General features: G+C 43.2%; 5 protein-coding genes across 5 annotated transcripts; 1 reads left to right on the top strand and 4 right to left on the bottom strand.

The window, feature by feature from the left end:
• Window positions 1-971: 971 nt before the first annotated feature.
• On the bottom strand, window positions 972-1,494 carry LY79DRAFT_522869 (endoribonuclease L-PSP; the record flags this gene model as incomplete). The annotated part of the gene is made up of 2 exons (XM_060555481.1): window positions 972-1,285; window positions 1,347-1,494. 2 exons carry the CDS (start codon window positions 1,492-1,494, stop codon window positions 972-974), a joined length of 462 nt encoding a protein of 153 aa, XP_060410470.1.
• Window positions 1,495-3,366: 1,872 nt separating this feature from the next.
• On the bottom strand, window positions 3,367-5,404 carry LY79DRAFT_479815 (prion-inhibition and propagation-domain-containing protein; the record flags this gene model as incomplete). The annotated part of the gene is made up of 3 exons (XM_060553259.1): window positions 3,367-4,718; window positions 4,768-4,833; window positions 4,891-5,404. Coding segments are annotated over 3 exons (1,932 nt in total), but the record flags the coding sequence as incomplete, so codon positions are not given.
• Window positions 5,405-8,387: 2,983 nt separating this feature from the next.
• LY79DRAFT_592967 (oxidoreductase family protein) lies at window positions 8,388-9,613 on the bottom strand (the record flags this gene model as incomplete). The annotated part of the gene is made up of 2 exons (XM_060561494.1): window positions 8,388-9,438; window positions 9,573-9,613. 2 exons carry the CDS (start codon window positions 9,611-9,613, stop codon window positions 8,388-8,390), a joined length of 1,092 nt encoding a protein of 363 aa, XP_060410472.1.
• Window positions 9,614-14,642: 5,029 nt separating this feature from the next.
• LY79DRAFT_613956 (uncharacterized protein) lies at window positions 14,643-17,100 on the bottom strand. The gene is made up of 5 exons (XM_060561970.1): window positions 16,934-17,100; window positions 16,332-16,874; window positions 16,049-16,272; window positions 15,756-15,993; window positions 14,643-15,698 (listed from the first exon to the last, which is right to left on the bottom strand). The coding sequence occupies exons 2-5, from the start codon at window positions 16,647-16,649 to the stop codon at window positions 14,985-14,987; spliced, it is 1,494 nt and encodes a 497-aa protein (XP_060410473.1). The 5' UTR covers window positions 16,650-16,874; window positions 16,934-17,100; the 3' UTR covers window positions 14,643-14,984.
• A 368-nt stretch (window positions 17,101-17,468) lies between these two features.
• LY79DRAFT_564597 (uncharacterized protein) lies at window positions 17,469-18,096 on the top strand. Its single transcript, XM_060558673.1, has 3 exons — window positions 17,469-17,809; window positions 17,906-18,012; window positions 18,075-18,096. Exon 1 carries the CDS (start codon window positions 17,571-17,573, stop codon window positions 17,733-17,735), a length of 165 nt encoding a protein of 54 aa, XP_060410474.1. The 5' UTR covers window positions 17,469-17,570; the 3' UTR covers window positions 17,736-17,809; window positions 17,906-18,012; window positions 18,075-18,096.
• The last annotated feature ends 819 nt before the right edge of the window (window positions 18,097-18,915 follow it).

Genomic DNA, 18,915 nt, shown 5'->3' on the forward strand with positions numbered 1-18,915 from the left:
GCCCTGTCAGACCATGGCAGGAAGGGTTCCATATGGTGGGGAAAAGAAGCACAGACCATGATGCATGCGATTGCGGCGTGACCTGACGCCATTGAGCGGAACATTGAGCAGCCGAAGTCCGTCCTTTCTGCGTTCCGTCTCCACTTATGCGCCGTTCCTGCCTCTCCTGTCGGTGGATGTGGTTGGTGGGTGTGGCTGGTGGCCGTGGCCAAGGTGGACAGAGACTCAATCAAGGAGACTCAGTGATACAAACTCCCACCCATTAAGCATTGCTTGCAACAATCTTCACATGTGAATTGGTTGACATAACCACAGAAAACTCCAGTTGATCTTATTCAGCGACCAATTTGCTCTTCTTCTGTCCATGCACGCTCATGCCTTTACATTGGTCCGATCTCCCGACTTAAAGCAAAGCATACATGAGATCAACTCAATTCAACAACTACCCGCACCAAACCTATCAAACCGGCTTTCTCATGCACACATGCAGGCACCGCACGTATCAATTTGCGCTCAGTCAGTACCGAATCGTGAGCTATCCTTCGCAGACACGCCCTTCTTCAACATCTCCGGGGACTGTGGGGTTACTTCTGCACAATAATGCTGATATCATTGACACAAGCCAGCCAGCAGCCCACTCCGTCAATGGCGAATGTCTGGGGCTATGGGTGTACTCAATCCTCCGCTCGGCCAAACTTTTCCCTCGCGGATAGCCAAAAATAGCCAAAGCGTGAGGGTTGGCTGTGGGGCCGGCGGCCGGGTAGTAGCCGGCGGCCCGGAACTCTATATACTGCCCGTCAACGTCTACTTCCATGGCCGCGAACATAGACTTGAAATTGACTAGGCGGTCTTGTAAATAATACATGAATCATCTGCTTACCTCGGTCCTAAAGCCTTCCCGTGCGAACACCTTTCGTCGCACCAACAGACATGTCATTCCCACCCTTTACTCATCTAACAATTGAATGCCCTCAGGTACCTTGAGTCGAAGGGACCAGGAAAGTTCCTTCCACTTCAACGATGTCGTCGTCATTCAACCTCTGCACTTCAATGATTGACCGGGGAGGGTGTCTATTGGGATCTTCACCCCAAAACTCCGTCTGTGCCTGGTTGCACAGCGGCCTGTACCGATACATGTCCGTGGTGTAGACAACTAGACGGACCGCCGAGAAACGATCAGTGCCGGCCAGCTCGGCGAGTTGGATCATGTTGGCATAGGCCTGGCGAATTCGCTCAATCCCGACCGGAGCAAGCGTATCGTTGGAAGAGTAGATCCCTCGCATACCTATCACGCCTCATTTGTCAGTGGTTCTTGCGAGGGTGTGGGATACACAACTGAACCGTACCGGCAACATAGAGGGTATTGCCAGCCTTCGACATCAGGCTCCATGGCCCAGTTGGCGTGAAAAGTGTGGAAGGGTTATAGATCTCGACGCCCGCGGGGGAAGTATAATTGGGTTCCAGAAAACCGAGCGAACTTGCTGCCGAGGTCATTGACAGAATAAAAAAGAGCCTCATGATAGCACAGACAGATTCAATGACAAACGGACAGGAGATTGAGACGTATACATTATGGAATTCGAGCACTCATTGAGAAGTTATATCATGATATGTTTGAATGTTCAAATCAACCAGATGACATCATACCAAGCCGAGCAAGCTTGGCAAAGATGTCATCCTAATATCTCAATCTGTTTTTTTCCCTATGACCTATAACTATCTCTCAGCGCACCAGTTGTATGGAAATAATTTAAACCAATAGATATGTAATCTTTCGTTAACGTAAGATTGAACCGCTTTCTGTAACATTACTACTTGACATTGAGTTGGCGCCTGTCGACCTGACACTAAGGGGCATTCCTAATCCACGTCCTGTAGAGACCAGTCATGAGAACCATCCAGACACTTGAGACCAGCAGCATAACACTCCAGACAGATGTCAAAACCGTTCCTTTCAGAACACACTTCGCATCGATACGCTTTGCCAACCGGGATGTAAACCGTACAAACGTCGCACCAACGCCTGTCTTCATGAAATGAAACCGCCTCTTTTCTCGTTACTTCGTCCTCACTATTAATTTGACCCTCTTCCCAGTCAGAGCTCTCGAGCAGAAGCTGGAGTGTGCGCGTATTTCCGCTCTTCCTAGCCCAAGACAATGCAGTCAAACCAAAATCATCCTTGTGTCCAAGGTCGACATTTTCAGCCTGGAGAAGCAGCTCCACTACATTTTCGTGGCCGTGTCTTGACGCAGCAATGAGCGGGGTTGCGTTGTAGAAGTCCTGGGCGTTTGCCAGTGCCTTTCGAGAGAGTAACAGTCGCACAGTTTCGGTGCGTCCTCGCATGGCCGCAAGGAAAAGAGGCGTGCGGCCAAGTTGATCTTTGATTTCGATGTGGCCTGGACATCTTCCGAGGAAGAGATCAGCCAGCTCGAAGTGACCGTTCATCGAAGAAACGTGTAACGGTGTCCAAGCCTGTTGATTTGTAGCTTCCAAGTCTGCTCCGTGAGCCAAAAGTAGCTTAGCAACTTCAAGGTGTCCCTCATCGGATGCTAAGTGCAGTGGCGTCCAGGCATTACTTCTTGCAACTGTAACGTCTGCTCCGTGACCCAGAAGCAGTTTAATGACTGGAACATGACCATGATAAACTGCTGGGTAGAGTGGCGTCCATCCATCAATGCCTGCGGTTGAAACGCTTGCACCCTTTTTGAGAAGTAGCTCAACAACTTCGAAATGATTGTTAGCTGATGCTGCACCCAGTGATGTGTATCCTCTGTCATCAATATCCGATATATCTGCTCCATTGTTGAGAAGGAGCTTAACGACCTCGAGATGACCGCTGGCTGATGCTAATATGAGTGGCGTTTGTCCCCATTTATCTGCAATTGTGATGTCTGCTTTTTTATCGAGGACGAGCATTACTACGTCGAGATGGCCCTGGCTGGATGCCGCCATGAGCGCCGTTCGTCCTCCGAAGCCTGTGGCATTAACGTCTGCTCCCGCATCAAGCAGCATTTGCGCTACCTCTATATTTCCCATCCTGCATTCGTATGCGAGGACAGATCTTCCCGAGTTCGGCTTTTCATTTGGGTCGTGGTTGCAGTGTTGTACAAGGTGCTTTAGTACCCCTGTTAGCCCAAGTCGGGAAGCGTAGTATAACGGGCTTGCCGGCATTATGGTTTCTGTCTCTTCTGGCCTCAAGTAATCGAGATTGGTATCAAACCACCGTGTCCACAAATCCCAAGTCTGATCTTTTCCGTCGAAAAAGGCGTACATAGCATTGATTAACGCGCTGTCCTTGGTCTCATTTAGGTTGGTATGCCAAAACCAACACTTTGCAGCATAATATCGGAACGACACCCTGATCTGATCTTTCTCCTCGGCAAGAGAACTATCCCAGACACGCGGGAACCTGATGTATTGGAGACAAAGCTTGGCGAGGGCAGTACTCTCGATGGATTCGTTGACCGCGCGCAATTTCTCGTTGGCAATCAAGACCGTCCCGCGAGACGGAATCTTGAAAAGCAGGTATTCCTTGACCGAAAAATGGGTCAAGTGTACTTTTCTCCATCCAGCGGGAGATTGACTGCCCTGTACTTCGATCAAAGATCCGCACAAACCCAAGATCTCACTGTCAACGTAATCGTCGTCAACAGAGTCCGGAAACTCGTCAAGTGGCAGATCGTCGCAGTCTTCGTTAACGAGAACAGCTCCGGTGATCTCGAACACAGTCAGAGGCCGTACGGAGAATGCGGCCCACCGAAGCAAAGAGAATGCCCTCGTTCTGTCCTCGTGTCGCAAGCTCTGAATTCTGTCCCAGTTCCGGTCGTAGAGGCGGTCAAGACCGGCGGGCGCTGCGTCAATGTCTCTTTCGAGCTGTTTCCTGCTCCTGCCCCTCCTCAAGAATTCTTCTTGCATCTTCAGCCACTGGAACTGGCCGTTACATCGAAGGGCCATTCTCTGGGAGATGCTGAGCCTCGTCGACTCGTCCTGCTTGGAGAGCTTATTGTCGACGATACTCCTCGAATAGGCTATGTTGTCGGCATGGACGTCTTCAGGTGATATGATATACTCGTTGAAGCCTGGGAACTGCGAAAGCCCATGCCAAATCTCTGGTTCGTTACGGCTAGTTACCATGATCCGAGCTGTGGTATCAGCAATCGCCTGCCGGAGCTCACTGAGAAAGTGGGCAACGGAATTTGCACCGTCCCGGCTCTCCCCTAGCCAGGTGCATTCGTCCAGACCGTCCAAGACAAAAGTGCAACAAGGAACAGTTTGTACAACCTCGCGGAAGAGTTGTACCAGGGTCGCTCGCGTGGCGACCTGTTCGTGCTGAGCTAAACGCCTTTTATAGACAACGTCCAAGGCAGCCTGATCGCCAAAGGCCACATCAGCAACCCACGACCTGAGAGCCATAAATGGATCGTCGCGGCCTTCATACTTGGACGACAGGAAGAAGTGTGCGACGGGGGTTTGGAGATTTGTTGAAAGAATCTCAACCATTCTGGCACACAAAACGGTTTTACCGAACCCTGCCGGGCCGTTGATCCACAGAACGTTGCTGGCGATGGCTGAGGCACTGGACGAAAGCCAATCACGAATCTCGTCTCGTTCTAGTATCCATTCGCACGTTCCATCTAGTCGTTTGTGGATAGAGTCGTCGTACAAATCATTCGTGGATGGGCACCCAAGCCATACGCGTAGGTCCCGTTTTATTTCAGCTGCAGTCGTTAACTTGCTGACGGGCAATCAGAACCAGATCATCATTACCTCGCATCTCCTCTTCTAATTTGTCCATGAAGGCTCGAATATCGTCGAGAAAGGCAGTCAGGCTGTCTTGGAATTGTTAGCTTGGAACGCCAAGCCTTGATCGGAAGAGGACTTCGCTCGAACCTTGTGATTGCGTGGATCGCTTTGATAGCGCATCCGATCTGTCGTCGGGAGGTACCACATCATAAAGATACTGCACCAAGGTTGCAAATGTCTGGACATGACCCGTCTGTTTGGTTTTCCCGGTGAGTGCCCAAGCCGCCTTCCGCCATCTGGAAGCCATCGGCGCGCCATAGCGAGGCTGGATCTGCCGTGGAGAGATCGAACCGCTTTTCGCGAGCCCGTCGTCTGGTTGCGTGTACTGTTGGTACAAGGCATCTGCTGCGTCGCTGCAGAAATCTTGGATACTGTCCAACAGCTTGCGGACCACCGTCAGTTTCTGAGCATCGTCGAGGGCGGGGTGGTGGGAGTCTGACAACCTCCCGTTCTCGAAGCCGACGGCCCGACCCCACTGTTCGAAGCGGTGCTTGTCGGCGTCGAACTGAGTCGCCAAGGAGCGCGAATCACGGCCGAAGTTCTTATACGAGTCGAACCTTTGGACGGCTTCCAAGCAGGAGCTGAATAGACCAGCCAGGCCCGCGACCCCGAAGGTCAGCCCTGCTATTTCCATAATTGCAGGCGTGTATTGATGTCAACAACTGAGTGGAAAGGCGACTGAAAATGTGGTTGCTGACGCAGCCTGTCACCCGCAGGCACAGCTTCAGACCCTGCCATTTATCTGACTGGTGACTAAGATGTGTTCTGTGGCCAATCCTGCATCTCTGTGTGGCCTTCGCCAGCGCATGCATTTCGCTGTGCCACATAACTGCTCGAGCACACCAACGATAAGGGTGTTGGTCCAATCAGGGGCATGGGCGCCTTTGTGGTTATCTCGAACTTGTGGCATCGCTTCGGTCGACTTCTCCACGCCGATTCTTCAGAAGACGAAGAGGCATTTGGTAACTTAATGCTGCAGCAGAGGGTTCATGAATTATAGCAGCCATGCTGGCTTGAGAAGCAATCAAGCCATCGGGGGTACGCACGGTCGTGAAGTTAATTGACGGGGATGTATTTGATTGAACCATATAAGCAACCGTGTATCTCATCAAGGCCAATCTATCTTACAATGGGGGCTAACAACACAGATACAAACATATTGCTTGAAATACAACTTTACCTAACCACCTCGGTCTTATTTGGAGCAAGGTCTTGACACGATTGCGACATATTGAATCTCCCATGATACATTTGCTTCTGCAACCCAGCTTATCACCCAGGAAGAGCTTAAACGCTGCTGGAATTTTGCAGTAGGCATCAACTCTAGACAATCGGTGAAACTCGCTGACTGAAGTCAAAATCCAACCCTATGATCCCCGTTGAACAACCCAAGCCTCCTGCAAACTGTTTCTGGTATAGAACACGATCTTGTTACACATTTATTGCAAGAATTTGACTAATCATGATTCTCTGCGTTATATGGTCCGTTGCAGTTGTAAATGGCGTCCTGGGACGCCCCGTGGCTTTGTTGTTAGTAGATTTATACTAGCCGGCGATCTGGCCAGTGGTCACGTTCGCTTTTGTATCTTTGTATCACACAAAGCCAGAGGCGCGCTCCGCAAGCGTCTTCGCTTGCAGGTGCCATAAACACAGACAGTAGGCAGGACGCCCTCAATAAGGCTCTGCCTAAAATGAACATCTCATGATGCATAGAGGCAGGTCGGGTAGCGCTGCACGCATATGGAGGGGACGTTCATCTGAGAGTGAAAGTGTTGCCACATGCAAGCTATACCGGAAAACCCGCAACTATTTGGACCAATAAAAGAAAAAGCAAGCGGGCAATTATATAAAAAAACGAAAGATAAAGAAACGAGGGGAGTCTTTGGTTAAGCGTAGCTCAAATTTCAGATATATTGAATGTGCAACTAATACAAGCATTGATGACCCTCTGACACACAACTCCAGACCTTGATTTTCGAATTAGAAATTCCTGTGTATATGAGCCGTAGATTCGTGAAAGACCGCTATTTTCAGAAGAGTCAAAATTGGCCTAGTACCTTTCCGGAATGGGGAAGCGGTCGTCAACCGTGGGAAACTGGGGGCTTGGCTCAGGGCTTGGCTCAGGGCTTTGTTCTGACGTAGGCTCAAAGCTAGACTCAAAGCTGGACGTTAGGCCGGACTCTAGGACGTAATCAGAACTGTCCGTGAGGCCAGGTATAGGGCTGGGTTCTGGGATGTCGTCGGAGCTCAAGGCAAAGCTGGACGCCGGGCTAGGTTCCGGGATGGGCTCAGAGGTAGATTCCGGAACGGGTCCTGAGCTAGGCTCGAGAGTGGGCTCAGGAATGAGGTCAGATTGTGACTCAAGAATAGGCTCAGGCTCAGACTCCGTGGTAGGCTCAGAATCAGGCTCCGTAGTAGACTCAGGTTCAGGCTCTATGGTAGGCTCAGATATAGGCTCCGTGACGGATACGGGTGTAGGCTTGGGGGTATCCTCTGGGAGATCGATTGTGTAGGGCTGCGCCGTTTCGAGGTACACAACCCCTTCGAGATCCCTCAGCATCGCGGCGCCAAGGTCGTCGGTCTCGACAGCCACCATGTTGAAGGGTGGGTACGTGTCAACAACCTTGACATTGACATCACCATCCTCGATATTATCGATCTTCTCAACGAAGTCTCCAATGTTGGCGTCCTACGGATCCAAGTAGTTAGCACAGGCCCTAGATCGGAGAGAAAGGGGATGGGTAGCTCACAGGTTCTAGGACGACTATAAAATCGTCAGCGAGGGCACTGGCCACGAATGGCAAAATGATGAAAGAATTGGCGAAACGCATCTTGATGTTTTGAGGGGCTTGACAAGTGCTCAGAATGACTCGTAGTGGTGCAGGGTGTAATCGTGGTAGAGATCTGGTCAGAAATGAATGAACTCAGTGGTGACACCCTCCTCTATATACACAGTGATTCTAGTCGTGACGCATCATGAGCCTGGAGACGGGAAGTTTCTGGCAAAACAAATTATACCATTAGCCTCATTCCACTAACGTTCGGACGGTGAACAAGGAATGAAAGGAGGCACTGTGGTCTAGCCAGATCTATCCGTCTTCTAAGACATCGATGGCACCGCCAATCCGGATAAAGTGTACGTGTAGACGGAATCAGATTCCTCGATAGCTGAACCTTTCCCTTGCATTCTTCTTGGTCATGGTCTGGGCATTGCCCATGGTGGAGATTGGCGGAGGTTCTACCCTGTTTGCGGACGCTTCCAAGTCTTTTCCTTTCTCCCGCTACAAAGACTAGCTAGCTATGACAGACAACAAGACACACCACGAGGGGATCGATATGTTGATCATTAGCGATATTCTACCGAATGCGACCCCTAAGTACTTAGAGGAGGAGCTAATCCCCTTCAATAACTCTGCCGAAATCAAGATTCTTACTTCCGTTAGGTCTGGCCATGCCCGTCGACTCGGCACGCTAAGCCCAAGCCGCCGCAGGGCGCCAGCTCCCTACACCACAGGAGGTGTAGGTTTTAGCCATGAGGCTGCAAATTGCTTTTTCTATTATCATTCCTCTTTCTTCCCACATCCTCAAGAAAGACGCACTTCGCTTCCAGTCTTGGCGCTCTCTCTGACAGCCTCGATGATGCGCAGCACGTCCCGCGCCTCGCCCGCCGGCACGGGAACGTCCTCGTCCCTCCCTGTCTCGACCGCCTTGGCGAACGCCTCGAATAGCTGGAGGTATGTCTTGGGCTCAGCCATCAGCTTCGTGCGCTCCTCGACCTTGCCGCCCTCCTTGGCGAGCAGCAACGTGCCGCCGTTGATGGGGTCTTCGATACCGAAGCCGGGCTCCTTGGGCTTTCTGCCGGCTTTGAGGTGCTCCTCCTGCGGGTCGAGCCCCGTCTTGTGGAACGACGCCTTGGTGCCGCGCACCCAGAAGCGCGGTTGATGGGCCTCGACGCTCATGACGCCGATGCGCACGCTGACGATGAGGCCGTCCTTGTACGACAGCTGCGCGTTCACGCTGTCAGGGTCCTCGGAGTCGAACTTGCCGCCGCGCTGGCTGATGAGCTTTCCGTAGACAGCCTCGGGCATGCCGAAGAGATGGTAGGCTTGGTCAATGAGGTGGGAACCCAGGTCGTAGAGCGCGCCGCCGCCCTCGGCCATGCCCAGCTCGCCCTTCCACGTCGCAGGGCGCTCAGGGCGGTAGCGGTCGAAGTGGGTGTCGAACTCGTAGACGCGGCCGAAGACGCCGTCGCCGATCATCTTCTTGACCGTGAGGAAGTCGCTGTCCCAGCGGCGGTTCTGGTAAACGCAGATGAGGCGCCCATTCTCCTTGGCGACCCGGATGAGCTCTTCGGCCTCGGCGACGGTGGGCACGAAGGGCTTCTCGACCAGGACGTGCTTCCCGGCCTGGAGGGCCTGCTTGGCGAAGCGGAAGTGGGTGTTGGGTGGCGTGAGGATGTTTACGATGGAGACTTCGGGGTCCTGGAGCATGGGCTCCAGGGCGGTGTGGTGCTTCAGCTCCGGGTAGTCATTCGGTGCGGATGACGAAGCCGTGGGGTTCCGCTGCACAATACTGTGCAGCTTGAGCTGAGGAGTGAGACTGATGAAAGGAATGTGGAAGACCTTTGCGGACAGGCTGTAATGAATTGTCAGCATACGAAATTGGCTGATGACTCCGCCACGGCGAGGCAATCCCAGAAACATGCAAGAGGGCTGATTCAGTACAAGGGTTGGCTATTCACCACGCCCGTGGTGTTGGACTCAACTCACCCGTATCCGATGATTCCAACGTTATATGTCTTGTCTGCCATCGTGGTCGTATTTTGATAAGTTGCAGAAAACGGTGCACCGGTTTCCACAAAAGAGACTTAGCAAGAGCAGCGGCCTTGCAGTCTTATAGAGAATCGTCCAGAGGGTCGCGTCGCCCGAGGCCAAGCATGAAGCGCGAAGTGAGGGGCAATCGTGAAGGAACTGGATCTCTTGGTGGAGTGATCGAGCCAACCTTGTCCCTTTGCGCCACAAGGAATAAACTCGGCGTTTCTCTTAATGGGTAGTGGGGGAAATCGCCCCATTTTCCGCTCGTCCGTTGCTTCACAGACCAGGACGCTAGCACCTGTTTACGGCAGCCTGCAGGGCGCACTGGTCCAAAAGTCAGAACTTGCCTAATTAGGTTGCTGATTAGTACTAGGGCCACCACTAGTGTACAGATAGCAGCAATATTACTTTATAGATAGTAATTTATCTATATAGTATTTATAAGCCCTATCTATATAAAGATAAAATCTATATAGCTTATGTACACTTATATATAGACTTATACACCTATAATATATACTATTTAGTATAAGATAGTATTAAAGTGTCCTAAAAAAGATAGCCTTAACTATTTTATAGTAAAGTTACTCTATAAATAGCACTTTTACTTTTTTTATTCTCTTAATTTAATTATTCTCTAAGAACTGCCTATAATTAACTTTACCTTAATTAATAAGAATATTTTTAAACTTTTAAAATCTTTTACTAGTATCTAATTATAACTACCTAAAAATAATATAAACCTAACTAAGTCTACACTATATATCTTAAATATAAAACCTTTAATAAGCTTCTTTATAGTAATTATTAAAGGCTTATAAAAGTATAAAGTAAGTATATAATAAATAAAGAACTAGCTAATTTAGGACCTAACTATTTATATTAATATTAGTCTTTAAGTTACCTTATATTATAAAGTAGATATTAATAGCCTTAGTTTTTATATATACACTTATATATAATACCTTAAGAAGTTTAATAAGAGATTATAATTTTTATTAACTATAAAGTATACTTTATATATTAATATAATAAAGTACTTTATTATAAAGTTTACTTTAAATAAGGCTTTTCTTAAATATAAGTAAAAAGTAATTTTAATTAATATAAAGAACCTATTAGATATTATAAAGTTCTATAGTACTATATATAAAGCCCTTAATCTCTAAATATTTCTTTATAAGACTTTACTTTCTAGTAAAAAAGATAGCTTTACTATTACACTTATATCTAAAATATAAATTAAACTACCTATCTTTAAGCCTTAAGTTTTAAAAAAATAATAATTTAAGTACTACTAGCTAAAGCTACCTACTTTTATATAGTAAAAGGAAGTCTAGCCTACACTTATATACCTTAGTACTATTTAGACTAAAATAAAATAAAAACTAATACTTAAAGCTTTAGAGGTAAGCTTATAAGTAAAATTATAAAAGTATATATACTTAAAAGTAAAAGATATAAGAAGTAAAGATTAAAAAGTAGCTATATAGGATAGTATTAAGGATAAGGATTAAATAAAAGATATATAAGAAAATATATAGGTTAAACTAAAAGAGAGTTTACCTTCTAGTTAAAAATAAAGTTAACTACTTTATAAAGATTTACTATAAATTAATTCTAAGTATAATAAATTATACTTTTACTTACTTAACTTTACTACTTTACTTCTTTAATAAAGAAACCTCTAGAGATACCTTTAAGATAATATATATCTCTAAATATTACTATAGGAAGTTATATACTTTAATATAAAGGTACTTTAAACTATAAAACTCTATAATAAGTAAAAAAGTCTCTCTAGAACTAAGAATATCTTTATAGACTTATATTATCTATATAGGTAAGTATAGATTAAGATTTATACTATCCTGTTTAAGCACTATAAATATTTTTTATACTTTTAAGAGATTAACCTTCTATATAAAATTAATTATAGAAGTCTAATTAGGCTAGTAAAAAAGTAACTAGGGCTAGCTATAGACACTATAAGGCTAATTCTTTTATATATAGATATAATAATTATTCTAGAGGTATATAAAGTTAAAAAAGTCTTTATAAAGAAGTAGTATATAGATAAAAAGTAAAGTAATCTAATTAAAAAGAGAATTTAAAAAAAAGAGTTATAAAGACTATAGTTAATAAAAGAATCCTTATATAAAGTATAAGTATCTTAGAATATATATATAAACAAGTAAGTATTTACTTTTTATTATATAGATTAGGCCTAATATAATTAATTCTACTAACTCTTAATCTTAATATTATAAATACTTTTACTAAAGACCTAATAATTATAAAAGGTTATAAGAATATCTATATCTAGTTAAAATAGTATATATTTTATATACTCTTATAAAAGATACTAATACTCTTCTATAGTAAGGGCTACTTTTATACTATAGTCTAAATAAATAGTAAAAAGTATATACTTCTATTTAAGAATAATAAAAAAGTACTAGGTAAATATAGATTAGGTAGTATATATAAAGAACTTTATATAAAACTATATAATATACTAGAAGTATATATTAATAGTAGTATATATCTTAAACCTAAACAAAAGTAGCTTATTATAAGTATTAATTAACTAGATAAAGTTAAGCCTTAGCGTAGTCTAACTTTTTTATTAATACTAGAGCTTTTTTAGATATTCTTATATATTTTTAGGAAAAACTTAATAATAGGCTTTATAAAGGATGTCTTAGCTAATAATATAGCTATATTAGTATATAAAAGTATAAAAAAACTTATAGCCTAGGTCTTAGACTATATTTACTATACTATCTTCTAATAAAAGGTACTAAACTATACTATAATATATAGCTTAGAGCTATTTAGGTGTTTAGTGTTACTATAGTAAATAGTATCTTTAAATATCTTTAAAGCTATATTATAAGATTTAAAATCCCTCTGTATATAAAGCAGTAAGAATATTCTAATTAAAAAAATAATAGTTAAAAAAAAGCTTAAAAATATATTAAAGTAAAAGAACTAAGAATTATATATAGACTTTATAGTAATAATTAATTAAAAGTAAAAATTATTTAAAAGTAGTAAAAAAAACTTAAAGTTAATAATTTTTTAATAAGTATATAATAATTACTATATAAGTCTATCTAGAATTTAACTTTTCTTAAATAAGTATAGAATACTATATAAGGTTATATAATAGGTAACTAGTCTAAGGTATTTTAGAGAAAAAAATTTTAAGATATATAGGTCTATATAAAGGTATACAAAGGAAAAATCTTTATATATAGAACTATAAAATTAGGTATCTAAAAACCTAGAAATATAAAGACCTAGGTAGGCTAAAACTAATATATAAGAGTATATAAAGGTGCCTAGGTCTATAAAAAACTAACTTTATTTACTAAACTTTATGCTTTACTATAAAAAACTAGCTAGGTATATACTATATTACCTAAATATATATATCTCTCTAAGACCTATAAACTCCTATATCCTTTTATAAAGGCCTATATTTTTCTATAAACCCTTATATCCCCTATTATCCTCTTAACTACTACTATAAAAGTATATATAAAAGTATTAAATTAGCTAAGATATATATAGATATATATAGATTAAGTATAACTATTACTATTACTATTAGACTAAATTAAAAGGTTAATAAGATTATTAGTACTTATATAGAAGTTAGTAAATATATAAATAAAGACTAAGGTTATATAGATATATATAATAGCCTATAGACTTAAGCTTATCTACTATAGAAATAAGTATATTACTAATATAGTATATATACTTAGGCTTAAGCCTATAGATCTATATAAGAAAGTCTATCTTTATATAAGTAGCCTTAATAGCCTTAAACTTATATAAAGTAAATAGCTTACTACTAGATTACTTATAATTACCTAGAAGTATATATAAGTATAAGTATATATAAATACTAGCTAGAAATATATAGAACTTACTAAAGCTATAGGCACTTATACTAGAGTTATAGGTGTAGTTAGTATAAGTAGTAGTATTTAAAATAACTATATAAGTTATATATAGACTATTACCTTTCTAGTAACTAGCGTAAGCTTTTAAACTAAGATATATAGTTTTATATACCTATATTAGGATTAAGTTACTGTTCTATATACGTTTATACTTAAGTTTACGCTTAGTATAAATACTATTAGACACTTTTATATAAAGATTAAGTATATAAGGCTATATAAATATTAGTACTTATAGAAGGAATATATATATAAACTTATAAAAATATCTTCTATATTAAAGAACTAGGTAATAACTTACTAAGAAGTATACTTAATAGTAACTATATAGATTAGTATAAAATAAAGTAGAAATATATAAGAATATATATATACACTTATAATAGTGTATAGTAATTTCTATATTAGTAGAATTATTACTAAGCTATATAGGAATAGTGTTATCTACTAGAAGCTATATACCTCTAATCTCTTCTAGGATAAGCTTAGCTATAATATATAAGTCTATATAGATATATAAAAGTTATATAGTTAGTAATAGGTATAGATAAAAGTATAAAGACCTATAGGATTATATAGTAATATATAGTAATATATAGTAATATATAAAGATATATAAGAATATATAAGAAAGTTATTAGATATATAAGGTAACACTAGGCACCTTTAGGAATATATAAATATATAAAAATCTATAAAAAAACATTAGTTTAGTAATAATTAAAAAGTAAAATAAATAAGTAAACAAGATAAATAAATTAAATAAAAGTTAATAAAAGTATATAGTTAAAGGTTACTTATATACTTTAAATTAGGTATAGGAAAAGGAGGAAAAGTTTAGAAGTAAAAAGAAATATATTTATAGTTAAAGTAAAGCGCCTATAATTAGCCCTAGGTATATACTTCTATTAGGTATATACTCTAGGGTATACACTTCTCTATTTATAAACTAATTAGATAATTAAGGTATCTAGGTAAGTAGAACTATAATATTCTAGGCTATATAAAGTAATATAAATATATCTAAAAGGATAATTTATTTAAAAGACTAATTAGTTATATATAAGTTAGATTAATAATATGCAGTGTTTCTAGAAACTAATAGGGTAAATATAGTAACTGTTTAACTTTTAGACCAGTGCGCCCTACAGGCTGCCGTACTGTTTTAACACGCAGGGATAACGAGGCCAATGAACTGTTAGAGTTGCCTGATTGGGTCACCTTGACGGTTTCGGTGAGACCGTAGCTCTCACCAAGATCGGACCTATGTTTATGTCCGGATACCTTCGTCTTCCTAACAATGTGCCTTGAAACTATCAGATCCACTTGAGGACCATCGCAGTCTGTCTGATATTATATAGGGTAGGGATACTTCCACATATCGTAGATATTACTTCCACATCTCCCCTATGAAAGGTAAGAATCGGTTACCTGTGAGGTAGATCCCATTTGGTTGCTGACGCAGTGATGCAAAGTCCTCTACGTAGAAATAAGCCCTGCAACACGCATAAAGTGCAGAAATGAGAATATTTGGCATGACCACGAAAAGGGGAACAGCCAATGACGGATCCTTGTCTGCTGAGTTATTGTACTCTGACCGAAGCAGAGTCATCAATCTGTTGACAAAACCTCTCTTCTGGCTGTCTTTTTGTTCGCCATGCTGACGTTGAGCCTCAGCGTCCACAGTCGATTCGACCGACGGCGAATTTCGCATGCGTTCTTGGTCCCGGTGCCACTTTTGGTCCTCGTAAAGCCAGTGAAATGCTCCGTAGAGGGAAAAGAACATGTGGTACGGAGCAGCTAGCCTCCACATCAGTTGCTCTGTGTGCGACGGAAAGTGGAAGCCCCATGCAATCATGAAGGAAGCGCTAAATCCCACGATGAAAACGCCGCCGAGAGGGTAGTACACCAGCTCCATTGGACGCCAGAGATCGGACGGGAACCTATCCCAGAGCTCTTTTTTGATGGGCCGGCCGTACGGGTGAAGGTGCATCACATCGCCAATCCTCTTATAGAAGCACCAGTAAGCGTCGATACGAAACATGCGTGGAGTGATGTCGTCGAGGGGGGTACGATGCCACCTTGTTTGGAGTCGAGGATGTGTCTGACGGGCGGGTCAGTATAAGGGCGAAATCCACTAACGAATTGGAGTGGTACCGACATGAGACCTAGCGTATGATCGAATGTCATCCAAAGTGATTTGTTGACCGTTGCGAACCTTGGTTTCGATGTATCGTGGATACGATATAGCGGGCTTCGGATACCAGCAAATGAAGGTTGCTACCATGGCGAAAGTAAAAGAGAGCGCAGTTAACTCAAGGGTCGTGATGGGCAGTCCCATTCTGATTCGGTCAATTTCGACAATGAAAAACCAAACTGCTTGCCACAACGTGATGATTCTATAGAGGACTGAGCTTTCCGAAAAGATACGCAAGCTTCTCATGGTCTTCTTACCTTGACAAAGTATCAACGGTGTTGCGCTCCGAAATGTCCATGGACTTCATGTCTGGAAAATCAACAAAGCCGTGCTTTACCAGATAATGCAGTTGTTCGGCATTTATCGGGAATCCTTCGGGAAAGTCGGGGCTCTTGAGGAAAATGCCACCCATATCAACAAAGAACGCTTGCGTGTAGGTCCATTTCTTGCCGTCACACAAATGTTGGTCCTTGCGAAATTGCTGACGATTGGTTATTATCAAGCCCCAACGGCTAGTGGACTTTTTCGACAATGGCTCACCTTTACACTTCTCCTAGCACTTGAGAGTTGGCCCACGGCTAGTCCAAACAGAAAGTCGGGTCCCAAGAGGCCTATCATGGCCAGACTGAGCTTGTCGTAAAAACCGTGATACCACTTGTCCTTTGGCGAAAGCGCATTAGGTTGCGTCGCCGCCCATACGCAGAGGACTATTGTTAGAATACTTGACCAGAGGATGTCAATGGTCCCCCTGTCTCGCCCAGCGGCTACCCACCCATTGACTGTGGTGTATATATCGCTCTGATTGATGCCATTGCGGGTTGACAAAGAGTGGAATTGTGTGCTATCGTGTTCCCACATCTGTCTAGAAAGGGCCAAAGAGAAATGAGCAATATGAGAGAGAATGGAGGTGCTGCATCCGGAAATTGAGAATTCAGATAATTGTTCGATTTAACAAACCACCATAACACCCATTTAGACAACCGGCCGGCTTTTGGTCTGTCGGTGCATGCGGATGATTGCTGAAAAGTTTCATGATGAAGAGTCTCAGTATCACAGGAAGCGGATCTAAGGGATAATTAAGAAGTAAGTCGGCAATAGAGACTACGAGTGCCTTGGGGGCGGTCAGGCTAACACGTAGACAGTAAGAAGCATGGAATCTTGCTAATCACGACACAGAGTTCGCATTCATGCAGGGGGTGCCTAATTCAGGTAACACGTTCTCTTCGGCGCTTAGGAAATGGCAGGGTGGCCGGCGAGGCGGAAGACCCAACGACTTGGCGATATTCCCGGTCCGCCACGATGAAGTCCTGGCTTTGAAATAGCTTGGTTTAGTGGGTGAAAAGGACAGAAGATTCGTACAACTCTTGCAAATCCCAGTGACCCTGAGCATTTTCTGTGTTTTGAACATTTAACCGGACCAATACGATCGCAATAACTTGAACCTGTTGGTTCAAGGTTGCTTTCGAGTACTTGGCATTCACTGGGGGATAACGGGCTAGCCGCCCGCAGACCGGATATGGTAATGTACTCCACTGCTCTGCAGCGTCTATTTTCATACAAGCACGCGATTGGCAAATCTCCTGTCGAGTGAGTTGGGACTCACCTGGATCTGAATGTGTTGGTCACGTTCTATCAGACTATAGAAGGATTTGGGACAATCTATTGAGTCTTAGATCTCACGACGTTACCGCACATATATTTACTAGCAACGGCTGAACGTGTTTAAATGACTCATTGTCAAGGGATCGTGGTTCAAACATAAACCTCTTCAATGTTCTTATGCATGGAAGCAGATATAACAGTCCAATGAAGGTAAGAGTTGGAACCATCAGCTGGGGCGCTTTTCCCAAGCCACCCATCTATCTACCTGTGTCCCCAAGGAGAACCAGTGAACCAGCAATGCTCTACGTTGCCAGCCACCACATCTCAATGCCCAGGGAATAATCCCCTGCCATTGACATCTGATTGCTTGAGGAAGGACTCTTATAGCTATTCTCGACTACCTGACTCAGATCAAAGTGTGATGAGCAATGCATCCCAAGAAGTGACTGCGATCTCCTTCCCATTGCAGTCATACATTCACATTCAGAAACAGTTACTGACGGAACGGCTAGAACATCGAAAATGGAGTCTTAGACCCCGATTGAAGCAAGTTTTACGACCCGCAAGGCTGCGTCGCTTACCTTTTGATAATGCTGTTAGACCGCGAAACAAACAACTGGTGAATCATTGTTTTATTACCATCACTTACCTTATGGACGGACATTGTCTGATCACCAACAGAAACTGTAACGACGGCCTTTGAGTTAGAAGATCCATATTGTAGCAGACTCTAATTTATTCACGATGTCTTGGCACCGAACGCGTAGAGCTTACCCTCATGCACTTGCAAGCTTCATCGATCTTCGCGAACACCTCCAAGGCCGCACGTGTGTCGTTGTAGAGGTCGAGGTCGGAGCCGAATCCCAGGGTGCGGCAGGATTGCCTCCGAGGGCGTGGGTTTTCCATGACCATCCGCAAACCTAAAAAAGCATTCCCATTAGTTCTGTTCGGAAAAAGATTGAATCTCACCCGGAGCGAACCCTGCCACTGATGCGAGTTGAAACGTTCATATATTGACTTGTGTGAGAATCGTGCATCCGGAATTGCGACGGAGCTGTGCCGACCCCTCGTCTGAACTTCAGGCCAGCAAAGCGGTTGGCGCGGCCAGTAGATTCGGTTTGTACCCAATCTGACCCGATGTTGGTGAAGATGTCCTCCCATTTGATAATTGTTCAAGACCAGCTGCACAGTCTTCACCATAGTCTTCTTGAAACTTCGTTGGCGTCAGGGAGGATGCTTACGACGAGCATCTTCCGATGGGATATGATGTTGAGAAAAACTTTTTAGCACGGTCCTCTCGAAGCAGTAGTGGTGATCTCGCAATATTTTTGGGTTTCCGCTGGACGATAGTTCAGACAATATGACCCTAGCTTTTATATGCCAAATAACCTGAGATTTTTATCGTCTTTTACGTTGCGTGATGATCCAGCAAGTCCCATGTGACCCAACTGCCAATCACATCTTTGGTCGAAAGGGGAGAAGCTTGAGATCAATATCCAGGAACATGAAAATGAAACACGTC

Source organism: Colletotrichum navitas, assembly GCF_030913465.1.
Source record: "Colletotrichum navitas strain CBS 125086 chromosome Unknown LY79scaffold_68, whole genome shotgun sequence".
In the NCBI taxonomy this organism is placed as follows: domain Eukaryota; kingdom Fungi; phylum Ascomycota; class Sordariomycetes; order Glomerellales; family Glomerellaceae; genus Colletotrichum; species Colletotrichum navitas.